This window comes from Archocentrus centrarchus, chromosome 23 (genome assembly GCF_007364275.1).
Source record: "Archocentrus centrarchus isolate MPI-CPG fArcCen1 chromosome 23, fArcCen1, whole genome shotgun sequence".
Taxonomy (NCBI): Eukaryota; Metazoa; Chordata; class Actinopteri; order Cichliformes; family Cichlidae; genus Archocentrus; species Archocentrus centrarchus.
The window spans coordinates 13,346,774-13,363,559 of NC_044368.1; the positions used below are offsets into that span (position 1 = coordinate 13,346,774).

Sequence of the window (16,786 nt, forward strand, 5' to 3'; positions counted from 1 at the left end):
AACTTAAAAAAAAAATTCAGTCGCTAACAAATGTCAAAGATTCAGTCTGTGGCTCATAGAAACTCTTAAGATTAACTGTGCACTAACTGGACTGTAGAAAACATTTGCCTAACACAGGAAAGATCCCCAGTTCAAGACCGGGAGGAGACCCAAATCCCCGGGATGGTTGTCTCAGGAAGGGTCTCTGACATAACAATCTGTGCCAAATCACATGTGTGGATCCATTTGCTGTTGCAAATAAAGGAGTAACTGAAAGAAACTTAGTTTCCAGGAAATAACAACTTAGCTGGTTCTTTATGCACTAATGGATTCACTGTATTTATAATGTAACTAATACAACTCTTTTTAACCTAAGGCAAAACACTGATATTAATAAAAGTAACAAGAGCTGAATGAGAATTTTAAAACCTGGCTGGTTGATGAAACTACACTCCTAAATATTTTTAGAGGGGACCTATTATGCTTATTTCCAGCTGCATATTTTTATTGAAGACACTACCTGATGCATCTTATACCTGGCCATGGTGCAGCCACTGTGTGCAAAAAGCCATTTTAGCTCCCTCTCATCTCTCTTTAAGCCTTCTGACTGTTTGCCTCTTGTGGGTCTGCTGTGCCTGAGATGAAGATATCTGCTCTAAATGACATCATACAGATCCAAGAGAGAAAAAAAAATACTGGCACAAACCGAGCAGTCTGAAGCCAGAGCTTTTGGCTTATGTGATTTCCCTGTACGAACCCTAACCTCATTACTTCAAAATTTGGACAGAAAACAAGTGGAAGCATAACAGGTCCCCTTTGAATCAATTGTGTGTTTCAACGTGCATTTTAAAGGTTTCTTCTTGCCTGAATATTTTACCACACTTCAAACACTGGAAAGACTTTTTGCTCGAGTGAATCATCAGGTGTCTTTTCTGCGCCCTCAAAGTGCGGAAGGATTTCGGACACACCGAACACCTGTAAGGACACTCTCCCGTGTGCTGGCGGATATGAACTGTCAGTCTGCACTTTGCGGTGAAGGCTTTCCCACAGTGTTTGCACGTGTAAGGCCGCTCACCTGTGTGAAACCTCATGTGAAGCCTCAGCTCCCCAGAGGAGAGAAAAGCCTTCCCGCACTCTGTACACAGATAGTTCTTTTCCCCTCGGTGCATGCGCATGTGTCTCGACAGATGTTGGATTGATGTCTTTCCACATATGTGGCATTTGTAGCGGCGTTCTCCTGTGTGTGTGCGAACGTGGATCTTGAGGAGGTTTGAAGACCTGAAGCGTTGACCGCAGTACGAACACAGATAGGGAGTCTCGCCTGTGTGAATCCGACGGTGCACCGTCAACAACCTCTTGTACGGGTACTTCTTATCACACATGTCACAGTGGTATGGACGAGTGTGTGTTTTAATGTGGCTGGTTAGTGCTGACACATCCTTGAAGAACTTCCCGCAGTACTCACAAGTGTCAGTTATCCTCATCTCAGGAGTGCAGGTTTGAGTCTTGACCCTGGGAAATGTGTGGTCTTCCCCAGGTTCTGTGATGGGAAGATGGCTAGATTCCTTGATCAGGTGCTCCTCTCGGATGTGCTTGAGAAGCCCTGACAAATGGCTGTCAGAGTATGGACACACAGAGCAGGTCTGCAGCACCACAGGTGTAGAATTTAAATCTGAAAATGGGACAATGATAAGATCTTTAAACAAACTCATAAGAATGTGGAAATTCAGTGGAAAACAATTATTTTCAAAGGGGTCTATAACTAAATGCTTGCATACCTGAGCAGGAAGAAGGTGTCACGCCATTGCTTTGTTCATCTCTTAACTTTAAGTCTTCATTTTCTTTGCTGCAGTCCTCCACAGGTGCTTCATCATTGGTTTGGTTCTCCTCAGCTGGCTCTTCGGCCTTGCTGTAATCAGACTGTCCTCCATCTTTGTCACTTGATAACTCCATCTGTTGCTCTGAAACTTGTTGCTGCAAGTTTCCTTTGGGATTAAGCGACAGCTTGGGTAAAAACATATTCTCAACTTGAGAACAGCCTGTGAGAGACAAAAAAAAAAATCCATTAATATCCACAAACCTCAAACAATAGTATTTTTTGACAAGCGTAGTTATGACCCTGATTCTGAAGAAGCTGGGACGCTGTGCGAAATGTAAATTAAAAACAGAAAGCAATGATTTAAAAATCTCAAACCCATATTTTATTCACGATAGAACACAAACATTTTTTAATTGAGATCCTTTTCTGCTTCATAAAAAAATATTCGTTTTTGTGCCAAATCATTTCAGCTGGTGAACAGTCTGGACTGCAGGCAGGTTAGTTCAAGCCATGCTGCACTACTAGCTGTGTGCAATTTAACATTGTCTCGCTGGAATATTCAAGGCCTTCCCCGGAAAAAACATCATCTAGATGGGAGTCTATGCTGCTCTAAAACTTCAGCACTGATGCTACCTTTCCATGTGCAAGCTGTCAGTTCCATAGGTGCCAATGTACCCCATTACCATAGCAGATGGAAACTGAGAGCTGCTAACAAACCAGATGGTCTCTCCCCTCTTTAGTCTAAAAGGATGTGGCATCCATGTTTCCATATATTTTGGTTTGGCTGACGACAGAACAGTTTTTCCACTTTGCCTCAGTCCATTGTAAACGAGCTCTGGCTCAGAGATGATGACACTGTTTCTGGATCGTGTCTGTGTATGGCTTCTTCTTTGCATGATCGAGCTTTAACCTGCATTTGTAGATGGCACAGTGAACTGGAATGATTTTTGGAAGTGTTCCTGAGCCCATGCAGTGATTTCCAGAATCATGCCAGCTTTTAATGCAGTGCAGCCGGAGGCCTAAAGATCATGGACATCCATGATTGATTTTTTACCTTGCCCCATATACACAGATGTATCCAGATTCTTGGAAGCTTTTGCTGATATTATCTACTGTAGATGAGAGAGTCAGTCTCCACAATTTTTCTGTAGATTTATACCCACTTTTGCTCATTTTATACCCAGTCATGTTACTGAGCTGTTGCCAGTTATCCTAATTGGTTGCAAAATGTTCCTCAAGCTGATTCTTTTTAGTACCACTTTCTTCTCCAGCCTTTTGTTGCCCCTCCCAACTTTTTGAGACACGTGCCGCCATCAAATTTGAAATGAGCTAATAGTTTTCAGTTAGCCGATTTTATTTTAACCATTGTAAGAAATTACTTACGTTTGTTTGGGTTTCCTGACTGTTGCTGATGGAAGTTCAGTAGTGCCTTCAGCTGATCTGGTTCCAAAATTAGCTGTGCACATTCTTCTGTGACAGAAGGAGCAGACCTGAGCCACTCTGCAGTCTGTAAAAGGTTTGCACTTTATGAGTATATAGTGTACAGGCAACAGAACCAGTTAAGAGTTACCAACATACTGACCCTTACCTGTCTAATATCAGGGATTGGTAATAGATTGTCCAGCCTGGAGATGAATTTCCATACCAAACTGTGCAATGTGACTTCATACTGTTTGCCATAGTATACAGGGAAGACCTCCTAGAACAGAAAGTAAGGGGTCATTCTAATCCACGTTCATCAACTTTAAACAAACTCTCCATCTGATCCACTTTTTCTTAGAACATTGCAGTGCACAGATACACTTCTTCATTAGAATTGTGCAGAATTTCAGGTCCCTACTGTCAGTTCTCAGGATGACGTTTAGGGGTGATTTTAGAGGTTTTTCAAGCATAATCTTTTATAAGAAATACAGTACGTGTTGCAGTGTTGTCTCTTCCTCCCTTCTTGGACAGAAAAACCCTCTAGCTGGGCCATGACGGTGCACACACTGAATGAAATCATTCAAATAGTGTAGGGACATTTCTAGATAATCTGGTTTTCTAGGTAATGAAATTTTAAAATAGCCCTTCAAAAGCGTGAATGATAAGGTGCTCACCTTAAAGAACCTTTGTCTCTCCTCTGGGTCCTTGAGTATGGCACGAACAACCTCCACAAAGTTTGACTTTGAATTTTCCAGCTCAGCCACATCCTATCAAATGTTAACAAGCAAAAAACAGGGTGACTATAAATATGCTGGACACAACGCTAATATTGTTTTTAAATCACTGATATTTGATGACTGTGTGCTAAAGACAAATTGCTTAGCTCAATAAGTGGTTGATGAGATTTAGCCTATTTGTAGAACTGCATGTCTTTTTAAAAAAAAACAAAACTGTTTCCCAAAGTTATTAAAAGCCCAAGGCTTTCAACAAAGAGGTGGAGGCCAACTTAATTTCTTAAATTTGAGTTAAATTCTTTCTTAAAGATAGATTTAGATGCCTGAAATGACCAAGTGTACAGGATGAAGCTGGCACACACACTGTTGCTCAGTACCTGAGAAACCTACCTGCTGATCACTGCTGGAGCTTAAGGTGAGGTCTTCAATGACCTTAAGGTGGGGCTGGATATTCAGCAGTTTAGCTGTGCTCTCGCTGAGACACAACTCCAGCACAAGCTGAAAAAGACATTTTCAAATGATACTTATTTCCCTTAGTTTGAGGTTGAATATTAATAAAACGGGCGAGATATAATACAGATTCCTCACTGCAACTCACCCTGGCCCTCAGTCTGAGCAGGAGTTGCACTCTCTCTCTGCTGTCAGCAGCTCTGGAGCCACCTCTGTCACCAACCTCACCAGCTCCTCCACCTTTCTGTAATGCGCCACATTACAACACTGAACCACCTGCCAGGCAAAGGCGCACATCAGACGCAGCGTTGGAACCAGGAGGCACAATGAGGAGACGGACAAATGGAAACCTGTACAGAGGATAAAAACCAGCACATTTTATAACCGTAAACTCACTGTGCTTAGCATTAAAGATTTAAAAACAAAAAAAAAAAACTATATGGGTCTTACTATGTGTTTGTGAGTAGGCCTGTGAGGATAAAAAAAGTTTTGCTTCTGTTTTTGAATGTAGACTAAGTGACTTCAGGTCAGCAGGCGGCTTGTTCCAAAAAACAGCACCGCATTAACCGAAGGCACCTCAGGACACTTAGATCTAATTCTAGCAACAGTTAAAAGATCTGCACCTGATAGGTCTGATCGAGTTTGAGACAGTGAGCAAGTCAGAGATGTACTTGTGTGTGTGTGTGTGTGGAGTGGGGGGTGGGGTGGATGGAGTCAGTTTGAGATAAAAATTTTATTTTACTTTTTTAAGTGGTAGAAAGCAGTTCTGGTATTAATATTATTATCAAAACTGGGATCACAGTCAAAATTAAGGTTTTGAACTTGCTCGCTGTGTTTCAGAGAAAGGAAAGAGAAATATGAAAGAGAAAAAAAATGGCATCTCTCTGACTTTTTGGACCAACAACAAATATTTCTGTCTTGTTAATGTTCAGTTCTAAAGAGTGTCAAGACAGAAATATTTGTCTGCAATCATTACATCAGCACAGAGTGAACCACACATCCCATCATGTTAACTGGATTCAGTTAGCCACTGTAAAGTGAAAAAACACTTTACCTTCCACCGTGTCGGGTAGGTTTTGCTGTGATGTCCGCACAGATGCCGGCTCTGAGTCTCTGGCTTGTTTAGTTTCAGTGTTTGGTTTCCTGCAACTGAGAACTTTATCCATGATGGCAAACCATCTGCTTTTTTGCTTTTCAGAGTCTTTTTGTTCCTTAATCTTTCTGTACTTTTGTGTCAGCAGTGCTATTTTTGACCTGCATTGACTTGTGGTCTTATCAAAACCCTGAGTGGCGAGCTCGGAGCTCAGCTGAGCGAACGCTCTCTCGTTTCTCGGATTTGATCGAAGCTGCTCCTGGATGCTTTCCTTTGCCCATTGGGTGAGCAGAACTGAGACTTCATCTGATGTCCAAACAGCCCGCGACATACCTCCTGGAAATAATAAAAGAGAATAAATACAGGAACAGCTCTCAAAAATACGCTAGACCGTTTTTCATCAAGTTTTACATGACATACCATCCACATGCTCATGTTCTGGTGATTCAGGCTCTGTCTGCAAAGCACATGAATCTACCTCTTTTGAAGTCACTCCATCAGGGTCAAAAACAGCATCCAAAATGGGAAACCAGTCACATTTAACAACCCCATGTGGTTCCATTTTCTTGACTTTTTTGTACTCCTCTTTAAGGTTATTTACTTTGACACTGCACTGACGTGGCGTCTTATTAAACCCCACCAGTGCTAGCTCACTGCTGAGGTATGTGAAAACTTGATCGCTGGCTGTGGTGAGAAGCTGTTTCTGAATGTTTGGTTGCGCCCAAAGGGTCATCAGCACTTGGACTTCATCAGGCAACCACTGTGTTTCATCTGTGAAAATAGACAAAAAATTAAAAGAATTAAAAAAAAAAAAAATACATGGGTAATGATCTTACCTCAGAAATATCAGAAGTTCTTATTTCTTATAGAAATAAAATTGCCAGTGACAATGAGTTTGCAACAATGTAGGAAATATATGAATTAAAATGAGTTGCAGAACACTGAAGTCACTTCTCTTCAGTGCCTGTAATGAGTGTACAATGGTGTACACTTCCTTCTGTATGTAGTTCAGAATAGCTACAATTCAAGCACGTACATAAATTAGCTGGTACTCTTAACTCATGCTAGTGCCATGGAACATATCACACTGAGAAAGATCATTTTGATACTTTAGATCTACTTAACACATACATCTTACTGAGGCATTACCCATTTGTAACAGTTAAATGTAAAATAATTTTCTACCTCAGAACCCACTGTCAGACCCTCTGAGTGAGACAGCAATGCTGCTTCTACATGTACAGTCACTTTATGAGGTACATCTGTTATCCATCTAATCAGCCAATAACGTGGGAGCAATTTAGGAATGTTAATGTAGTCATGATGACTTGCTGAGGTTCAAACTGAACATCAGAATGGAGAAGAAAGGTGACTCAAATGGCCTCCAGAGTCTCCAAATCTCAAGCCAATAGAGCACCTTTGGAATTTAATGGTCCACATCATGGATGTACAGCTGCCAAATCTGCAGCAACTGTGTAATCCTGTCATATCTATATGGACCGAAATGTCCGCAACACCTTGTTGAATCTATGCCACAAACAATTAAGGCAGCTATGCAGGCAAAAAGTCCAACCTAGTACTAGCAAGATGCAACTAGTAGCGATCGGTGAGTTTAATGCAATCTGTGTTTTAGACCTTTAATCTTCATTTACTTATTGACTGAAAATTTTCCAACAGTGAAATTTCCCACTGAATTTAAGACAGCATTTTGCAAGAGAACGCAAAATGCATTTGATCAAAAATGCATTTTTGCAAGAGACAGCTGGAAAAACAAGTACACACACACACTTTCGCAGCACCTTTTTTTGGTTGTTTGAAACTTGATATAGAAAAGAAAAAAAAAAAAGTGTACCATTAAAAAATAAACAAACTGCCTCGACTTTATTTTCAACTTACCATCTACATCCACATTCCAGACATCTGACTGAACGGGAGGCAATGCAGAGGAAGGCTGTGCTGTTTGTGAACACTTTGCCGCTGCAGCCTGGGAACTGAGAACTTCATCCATAATGGAAAACCACACACTGGTGGGCCCACCCCTGTATTGGCTGCTCTTGAGTCTCTTGTAATCATGCTTTAGCTTTTTGATCTTCTCCCTGCATTTGTTTGGTGCTTTGTTAAAACCGAGCAATGCCAGTTTGGCGCTGAGGCAGCTGTAAACTTTCTTATTTCTCACATTGAGGCGAAGCTCCTGCTGAACCGCGGGCTTTGCCCAAAGTGTCAACAATGCTTGGACTTCTTTTCTTGACCAACAACACACGGACTTATCTGTGAAAGCAACAACACATAATTTATCAAGCTGTAAAGCTACCTTATTTATTACTGTGTGTTTGGCTTGCTAACCACGCATTATGGGTATGAATGTCATGGTAATTTGGGGGTTTTAATGATTTCTTTGAGCTGTTCTTTTCCCAGGGTGGAATGATTACATCTTTAATGACTTTAAAAAGCAATTGGGTGCACAATTTTGAATTTATTTTAGATTTCTCTAATCCACACAGACAGCACCTCCACCAATATATGGTTAAATGCCCTTTGCAAGTTGCACCTTGAACAGATGCTTTTGGTAGCCATCAACAAGCTTCTTAATTCTGGAAGGACATTTGACCCCTCTTCTTGGCAGAAATGTTGGAGTTCATTTAAACTGGTTGGGTTCCTGGGACAGATGCAAATTTTAAGCATAGTCTGCAGATTTTCAACAGGGTTGAGGTCGGGGCTGTAGGAAGGCTATTCTAGAAGCTTAATGTTAGCCTGCTTTATCCATTACAAACCAACTCTGATGCGTGTTTGGGATTATTGCCCTATTAACCAACTGTGTCCAAGTTTCAACTCGTCTAGTTACTGCTTTGAGGTGAAGTTGAAGAATTTGGATGTAGTCCATCATAACTCCATCCATTTTGTGCAACGTATCAGTACCATTGTCAGAAAACGGCCCCAGAGCATGATGATACCACCAACGTCCTTGACAGCTGGTGTTCTCACATTTGAAAGCCTCACCTTTATTCCTCCAAACATATCTCTTGTCATTGTAGCTCAATCTTTGTCTTGTCTGACCATAAAACATTTCGCCAGCTGAACCTGAAGGTGTCGATTTTAGAGCAGGGGCTTCTTTCTTGGTCTGATCTCTCTCAGTCCGTAGTGATGTAAAACTCACTTCACTGTGGACAGTGATGCTGGTGTTCCAGCAGTTTCCGGTTTATGGCAGGGTTGAGCCTTGGTGGTTCCTGGGATGTTCCTGAACATCCTAACAAATTTCCTTTCATCTGAGAGTAACAGTTTGGGTCTTCTAGCCCGTGGAAAAGTAGTGACAAATCTGAATAACTTGTACTTAGAACTGTTTGTACTGATGATCTCGGAACTTGTGTAAATCTACAATTCTCCTTCATAGAGCTGCACTCAGTTCCTTGGAGTTCCCCATTGTTCAGCACCAACCTTCAACACCACTTATTAAAAGATTAAATGAGTGTATGTATATACAGAGTCAACAAAAGTATATATGCACAAACCCAAAAGGTTAAGTTAAAATGACCTATCCCTTAACCTGCTCATGTACTCCAGGAGCAATGGGACAACATCCCACAGGATGCTTTTGACAATCTAGTGATGTCTATGCATGTCTACACATTCGATACCGAGTGCTGTGAACTCTGGTGGTTGACCACGCTGTGTTGGCTTTGTGATAAACTGTTGCATAAAAGATCTGAAACACTGGTTGCGATTAAAGCATGACATGATACTGGGTGTATACACAAATTGTTATGCTAATACATTAGTGATTGGTTCTAAGACGAAAAACAAACTTTTTTGTGCATTTTTATTTTTGTATTTGACCATGTATCTACAAATACATTTGACACTGTGTGGATTAGAGAAAATCCCAAATAAATTCAAACTTGTGCACGTCATTAAAGATGTATGCTGTGCAATCACTCCGCCCTGTAAAAAAGACTGGCTCAAAAAAAAAAAAAATCATTAAAAGCCTAAAATTACCACGACATTCATGATTCATGAGTATGTAAATTTCTGACCACAACTGTACTTGCCTTTGATTGCTTTTTGTACTGCAGTGGAGGTAGCTGCATTGCTTGTAGAGGGACCATCATAGTCGTGAATCCCAATGGCGTAGAAAGAAGACACTTGTGTGGTCCCTGATGGACAAGGTGCCGGCCTGGGCAGAGTGAGTGGCAGTGCATGGATGGGTGTCGTATAGCTTGTTGGAGTGTCTGTTACAGTAGGTGAAGCTGAAAAATAAAAATAAATCTGTATAGTTGGAAAAATGACAGCGCTATAGCAGCACTTGAACGGAAGAACAACTACAGACAAAGTGTTCCCGTACCAAAGCGAGTTGCCATTTGGAAGCTTGCCACAAACAGTGAGTGCAGAACCGTCAGTCATTTTTTGGGGTAGGCATAAGCACAGTTTACTTCTGCAATGCTCTAACTGAAATACTTCTCGCTGAACACACAACATTCCCCGATTCTGCCAGTTTTTCAGTAGCTGCTGGTGAGTAACACAATGTGTCGGCTCAATTGACTGGAGCCACATACCTGCAAAAGCACCAGGCGTCTATCCTCTGGATTATTTTAACCGTAAAGGATGGCATTCTATAATATTGCAAACAGTTGTGGATGGTAAAGGCCTCTTCTGGGATGCATGTGTGGGCTATCCAGGGAGTGTACATGAAGCGCGAGTACTACGACAGTCCCAGATATGGGAAATGTTGAGTGACGTAAGCTCTTAAACCAAAACAAAAATCAGCATCTCCGGGCATGAGCTCATTGGAGACCCAGCTTACCTGCTAAATCTTGGCTCATGAAACCCTTTTCCAATACAGGCCGACAGACACCACAGCAACAGAGAGAACTGCAGCTTAAGTAGTGCGAGGTCAGTTGTAGAGATGACATTTGGTAGGCTAAAGTGACGCTGGAGATGTCTGTTAAAAAGGAATGACTGTACCCTGACCGCTAGGGGCCGCAAGCTGAGCATCACAAATGATATGCAGACTTACCTAAATCCGAGGTGTTTGTTGCAGCATTACTCATTTGCTGGAGCACAGAGGTTGTGGAGTTTAAAGCCCTGGTCAGCTGATTTGCTAGTCTATGTCCTAACACAGAATCTAGCGCATGAAAATGCACAGCATTTTTACTTCTTCTGTGTCCAGCTCTGCTTTGTAGGAGTTCTTTTTTGTGGTCTCTGTAGTCCTTCCTAAGCTTCTTCAATTTGTTTATGATTTGATCAGGTGTCCGGCTGAACCCTGCTCTAAGAAGCTCTGCTTGAATCGTGAGGTACACCCTGGCTTTTCTATGGGAGCTTTCCAATTTGTCCTGTATCTCCCGTGAGGACCAAATTGCAAGCAATGCGCTTGTTTCTTCTTCCAACCACTGACAATTCATCTTGACGCTCACAAGTGTGGGGGGGGGGGGGGGGGGGGGGGGGGGGGGGGGGGAATAGCTGTGGAAAAACTTGGAAATGGCAGAGTCACCCTTCTGCTGCTTGCGTCACGCGTTCCTTGGTTCCAGACCAGAAGTAGCGGTTCAGGGGCGTGCCTTCCCGTGCCAGTGGAAATGCACTGGTGCATAACGGATTGGTGTAGGAAAACTTCCCGTATTATGTACTGAACTGGGAACGCCTCGACAGAGCGTTTCCATTAAGTTAAAAAAAAAAAGGCTCCATTTTTACGCTTTGGTAGGATGTGGTACACTTAATATGACGGTCTGTTTGGTAATGGCTCCAGGAATAAAAAGTTATATAAAAAAAAAAAGACGACCTGTTGCATTTTCCCACCGCGCTAATGGTTACAAGAAAATGAGTTAGCTCTTACTTAAACGCAGTTTTTGTTAGTGAATCAGCTGCCGTCACATCGTCGCCAATCACAGTGTCATTTCTTTATATTTTACCAGAAAATGAAAAATAGGTGCAGCCATTTCATGTACATATAATACAGGAAATGCAGTCTATAAGGCAAAAACAGAGTTTGCACTACTCTTATTTTTCAGTCTGAACTCTAAATTGGCTACAAATAGTAGACAATGACGGGACTTGAAAAATATTGTCTGTTCAAAGTGAGTTTTCCATTAACGAGACAACGTGAAAGATGTGTGAAATCACAAGACACTCACCATCCTCCATGGCTTCCAGCAGTGCGGTGGCCTTATCGAGCCCGCTCTCCCCACCGTTGCTGTCCAGTCGTTTCCCATAAATGGCGTCCATTTGGTTAAACCACTTCCAGTTCTTTCGGTACGATCCACTCCGGCCATTGTGGTCCTTGATGGCCCGGTAATCGCTTTTCATTTTTTTTAGCTTTTGTCTGCACTGCTGTGTTGTGCGATGGTATCCGTGAGCAGCCATTAGCTCGGATACCTCACGGTACACTTTCTCATTTCTCGTCGCTCCGTCTAGCTCACTCTGGATTCGATCATCTGCCACCAAGCACAAAAATGTCTGCACCTCCAAATTTGACCACGGTACTGGTTTGCGTGCCTCCATTCTGGTGCTGTCGGGTTTTAAAAATGGCGCGGTTGATTTTGGTAAAGGAGTCGCTCTCATGACTCAGCTAGTGACGACACTGCCTGGCCAATCAGTGGCATGCTGTTCTTCGATGTCACATTTTCGGATCCCCTCGGATCGCTTCGAACCCCAGCTGTGGGGGTACAAGGCGGCTTTCTTTTACTCTTCAGGAATAGTTCTCCAGGCTTCTTGAAGGACATTCAAAGGTCCTTTGGATGGTGGCTGGGTCACTATATTGAGGTCTGGCCTCGGGGGAGGCCAATCCATGACTGTTAAGTGCTCCATTGTATGTTTTTCTATGCTTTCATTGCATTGGCAGTGTGTTTGGAATTATTGTCATGCTGAAAAATGAAGCTGTTGCCCATCAGATGATATTGCACGGTGGATCAAAATCTGATGATACAGCAGCCAATGTCTGAAGGATCTTCAGAAAGCCTGGAGAACTATTGTTCTGGCTCATTGGAAGCAATGAGGTGTGACTCAAGGTTTTTTGCACTGTACTTTTAAATGTAGTCCTTACAGTTTGTTCTTTAATGATTACTGGGGCATTAAATGTTTGTATGCAATCATCAGTTTTATCTGATAAACCTCATTCACTTGACTCCAAAAACTGAAAATTTTCCTCATAAAAGTTATCAAAACAAAAGGAAAAATGAAACAACCCTCACTGTAAACATAAAAAACTATTAAATACAAAACTATAATAAATCTCCTGCCTACGTATTTAGTTACAGACGGGGCCATATTTCCTTACTATGGATGTTTTTATTCTTAGGTTTTAAAGCATATTTTTTTCTATAATAAAGCAATCTAAATTCAAAATTTGTGAGGTGCTGCCATCAACTCTTATATGTGGTCTAAATAAATGCCCCCCTCTAAGCCCCATTTCAAGTTTTTATGATTGATTGTTGCAGTAGATTAAAATTTAAAATGATAAATGAAAGCAATGAGAAAAGACATCTTTGTCACACAAGTATTTATTTTACTGAAAAACATCACAAAAAAAAATACTGAGAGTAGGTATATTCCTTTGGGGGTTATATAAACAGAGACTGTATTCACAGAACAACCTCATCACATGTTTGCATAATGTTAAATGGTTGTACTCAAATTAAATGAAGGTTGTTTGTTTCTTGGTGTTACGTGACCACCAAAAAAACACTAGCAGTTTTAAGTCACAAATACACAAATCATATCACTCTAAATAAAAACTAGTTGAAAGGCTTACCATTCATGTTTTAAAAAAAACAAACAAAAAAAAAACATGCGGTGAATGTAGTTTGAATCACTACAATTTCCACAAGGACACAAGTTAAAATGTTTCCTGGCAACACTACAGCATTATTACACAGCAATTTATCTACAGTCACATGCGCTGAAATACTTGTATCGTTTACATGATAATCACCTTTTAAATGTTTGCTATATTTAGATAGCCTCTCAAAAAGCATGATGCTTGGAAAATATTTTTTTCTCCACAACTATCAATGACAGTCACTTTCCGTGTACATAAAATGATTACCAACATTTAACTTCAAAATCAGAAATTTTCTTGGATACCTTCTTTTCCTGACAATGTGACATTCTGACTAACTTCCCCACCTAAAGTCAATTTGCCTTATTTTAAAAATATAAACAGTGGACTCTTTATGAAGATGCTGCAACTGATCAGGCACTGTTTAGAGCCCGCTGGCACTCAGTACAACTCAAATTATAATTCTGGTCTTAAGATTCAGTAATGCCCAACATCACTTAAATGTGTCAGTGATCAGCCTTTACCTTAAAAACCGTTTTTTTTTGTTTTTTTTTAAATTAATAATCATCGCTGACTTCTTCTTCTTCATCAAACTTCCTCTTGAGGGACAGCTTCTTTTGCTTACCCCTGTGCCTCCGTTTACCAGAGAAATCAGGGTTGGCTTCCCTCGTATGCAGCTGCTCATGCTTCTTCAGAAGGCCAGGGACAGAGAAGCCCTTCCCGCATGTGTCACACGTCCAAGGTTTCTTGCACGTATGGGTCCTTTTGTGGACATTCAGATGGGACGCCAGCTTGTAGGTCTTCCCGCACACATCGCAGCTAAAGGGACGCTCGTTGGTGTGCAACCTGATGTGGACCTTCAGATTTCCAACCTGAGTGAAGGTCTTTTCACATATAGTGCACCGGTAGGGTCTCTCTCTGGTGTGGATCCTCAAATGAACCCTCAGGCAGTACTTACTGGAGAACTTCTTTTGGCAGACAGGACATGGGATCTTTGCTTTGGGCACATGGTCTTGCTGGTGCCTCTTCAGGTCAGACAAGTAGACAAAGGTCTTCCCACACTGGGAGCAGAGATACTGGCGGTCACCAATGTGGTAGCCCATGTGTCTCTTCAGCAGGCTGGGAACAAGGAATCTCTTCCCACAGCGCTCACACATGTGAGGGCGATCTCTGGTGTGCCAGCGCTCATGGTTCGACAGTTTAAAAGCCGTAGGGAAGATTTTGCTGCAGTGCTTGCAGGGGAACGTCATCTGGCTTGTGTGGCACTCCATGTGTCTTTTGAAATAGGTGGACTGCGTGAAGCCCTTGTTGCAGATGTTACAATAAAAGGGTTTTTGCCCGCTGTGGGCGAGAATGTGCTTCGTCAGGCTCTGCAGTTTAGTGAAACACTTGCCGCACTGGCCACAAGCATAAGGACGAGCTGCACTGTGGGTCTTGAGGTGGTTGTTGAGAAATGCCTGCGTACGGAAACTTTTGTTGCATGCCGTGCAGAGGAAAGGCTTCTCTCCTGTATGAATTCGTTCGTGGTCCATCAGCTTGGATTGATAGGGGAAGCTCTTATCACACACACTGCAAGTAAACCTGTCACCTAGAGGCCTAAATTGCTTTTTTCTTCTTATGCTCGGCCTCATGTCATCTCCAGCACACAGCCTGGGTGGAGGAAGAGGAGGCAGGGCAGGGAGTGACAGAGAATTAGAGGCAATCTGTGACACCCACTGGTGTAATGTAACGCGTTGAGTCTGGGGCTTTTGGCCATTTTTTGTAGCCACACTGTCTGCATTTTGCAAAGTGGAAGCAGGTTTGCTCGGCACCTGAACTACCCTGAAAGGGATTGATTTCAAAGGCAGTGGCTGTGGGGTTGATTTCTCTTCTTGTGATAGTGGAGGTGGTGGTGCATCATTCTCTTCGCTTTGCGGGGCTGTGGCAGGCTGTTCTGGTGTAGAACTCTTCTTCTCCACCAAATTCTCCCTCTGAGCTGTGGGAACAGTTTTTTCCTTTGCTGTGGTGCTATCAAGTGTTTTATAACCATACCGCCCTCTGAGCTGAGGTCTGTAAACGGGGACTACTGGGCTGTCAGGGTCATCTGAACTTCCACCCACATCTTCGGTGTCACTGAGGGAAATTTGGTTTGTTTCTTTAGGGGTGACCTCTAATCTCTTTGGAGACTCTGGTGGTGGATCTACAGGTTTGGGCCGAAAGGAAAGTGAAGAAAGGACACAGTCTCCAACTGAAGATGAGATAGTGGCTGCATGAAAAGAAAAAAAAAAAAAAAGTGTCCATTTTCAGATATTTTTTACTGAGCAAGTTATAGTACCAGCAAACTAAGTCACCGATATAGCTTCCTTGTTTAAACCAAACAAACAAAAAAAAAAAAAAAGTATTTCAATAAATCTTTACAAAACCTAATATATACCTTTAACACCAAGGAGTCCTTTGGCCTGCTGGTGTAGGAGGAGAGTCTTCAGATCCCCTGAATCAGGGATGAAGCCTCCACATGCCTCCAGGACACTTGGCTCCGTTGAAATCATGGCACCAAGCTGAAGTTAAGAGATGAAAATTAAATTATGCTTCTTTCAGCTGCTACCTTATTTGAAAGGGCTCTACACTTTAATTCTTCGATTCTATGTTTTAACAGTACACCAATAAAATCCTTTGCATATGAGGTAGGTGTAAATATACGTGGCTTCCTGAATCCGCTAACCTACAGGATGTAAAATTCCAGCAACCTAACTGGTTCAATTGATGACATTATATTTAACTGACTTAAATATATATCTCAGACTTTAAAATTTAGGCTCTCAGTGTCACTACTTGTAACTGATTACATCTATGGTGAAAATAATTTGGTGTTACATTCACACAGGGCCTGGAGACTTCCTGAAGACACTCCAATGTGTCCAGACACTGTAATGAGTGTTTAACAGTTACATTAATAACAGTTGCATTCTGTTTTTATTGTGCCTAATTACATCACCAGATAAACACTCGTGGAGCTTGCTTAAACAAGTTTTGCAACTGAATTTGGACCACTGTGACAAAAGACATGTCTGACCTCTAACCAGAATCCCACCCTGCTATGACAGCCCCTGGGTAAATGTCATAATCTAATGATATCCCAAAATGCATACCTGGGAGAGATTGGGTATAGGAAGAAGTTGCTCCAGCTTGCATACCAGGCCTGCAATCAGAGCCTGCAGCGCAGTGTCAAACTTTGTGCCATACTGAACAGGAAACACGTCCTACAGAGAAAGGAATATGTTCAACCATGCTGTGAACAGTAAATGACATATTTCCAAATGCTGTACTGACAACATAAGAAATAATACAAGGTTTACCACAGACAAATAATATCTTTGTGTGGTAACGTGCAGTACCTGTATAACATCACATTAAGACAGATATGAATACCTGGAAGAAGTGTTTCCTCTCAGCAGGGTTTTTAAGCAGATTCTGGACTAGCACCATGAAGTTTGTTTGAGATTTCTCCACCTCTGCGTCCTTCTACAACAGAGGAATCACTAAAATTT

At 41.8% G+C, this 16,786-nt stretch overlaps 2 protein-coding genes across 2 annotated transcripts in view; both read right to left on the reverse strand.

The window, feature by feature from the left end:
• Positions 1–20: 20 nt before the first annotated feature.
• Positions 21–11,983, reverse strand: LOC115773807 (zinc finger protein 658-like). Its single transcript, XM_030720723.1, has 10 exons — positions 11,617–11,983; positions 6,152–6,268; positions 5,669–5,833; positions 4,633–4,754; positions 4,345–4,452; positions 3,895–3,987; positions 3,387–3,497; positions 3,182–3,305; positions 1,758–2,018; positions 21–1,651 (listed from the first exon to the last, which is right to left on the reverse strand). The coding sequence occupies exons 1-10, from the start codon at positions 11,981–11,983 to the stop codon at positions 801–803; spliced, it is 2,319 nt and encodes a 772-aa protein (XP_030576583.1). The 3' UTR covers positions 21–800.
• A 1,037-nt stretch (positions 11,984–13,020) lies between these two features.
• The window catches only part of LOC115773193 (zinc finger and BTB domain-containing protein 17), a 5,298-nt gene continuing 1,532 nt past the window's right edge, over positions 13,021–16,786 (reverse strand). Inside the window, exons 4-7 of the mRNA XM_030719726.1 lie at positions 16,668–16,760; positions 16,388–16,498; positions 15,673–15,796; positions 13,021–15,504 (exon numbers count right to left, since the gene is read on the reverse strand). Of these exons, the coding sequence (XP_030575586.1) occupies positions 13,817–15,504; positions 15,673–15,796; positions 16,388–16,498; positions 16,668–16,760 (2,016 nt within the window). The 3' untranslated portion in view covers positions 13,021–13,816. The remainder of the gene's footprint in view (positions 15,505–15,672; positions 15,797–16,387; positions 16,499–16,667; positions 16,761–16,786) is intronic.

What these genes read in the sequence shown, in the direction of transcription:
- LOC115773807 (XM_030720723.1), bottom strand. Translation starts at nt 11,983, where the DNA reads ATGGAGGCACGCAAACCAGTACCGTGGTCAAATTTGGAGGTGCAGACA. An exon ending in GCTGGAAGCCATGGAGGATG is followed by an intron (nt 6,269 to 11,616) that starts GTGAGTGTCTTG and finishes CTATTTTCACAG; the next exon opens with ATGAAACACAGTGGTTGCCT. An exon ending in GTCAGGAAACCCAAACAAAC is followed by an intron (nt 2,019 to 3,181) that starts GTAAGTAATTTC and finishes TGTCTCTCACAG; the next exon opens with GCTGTTCTCAAGTTGAGAAT.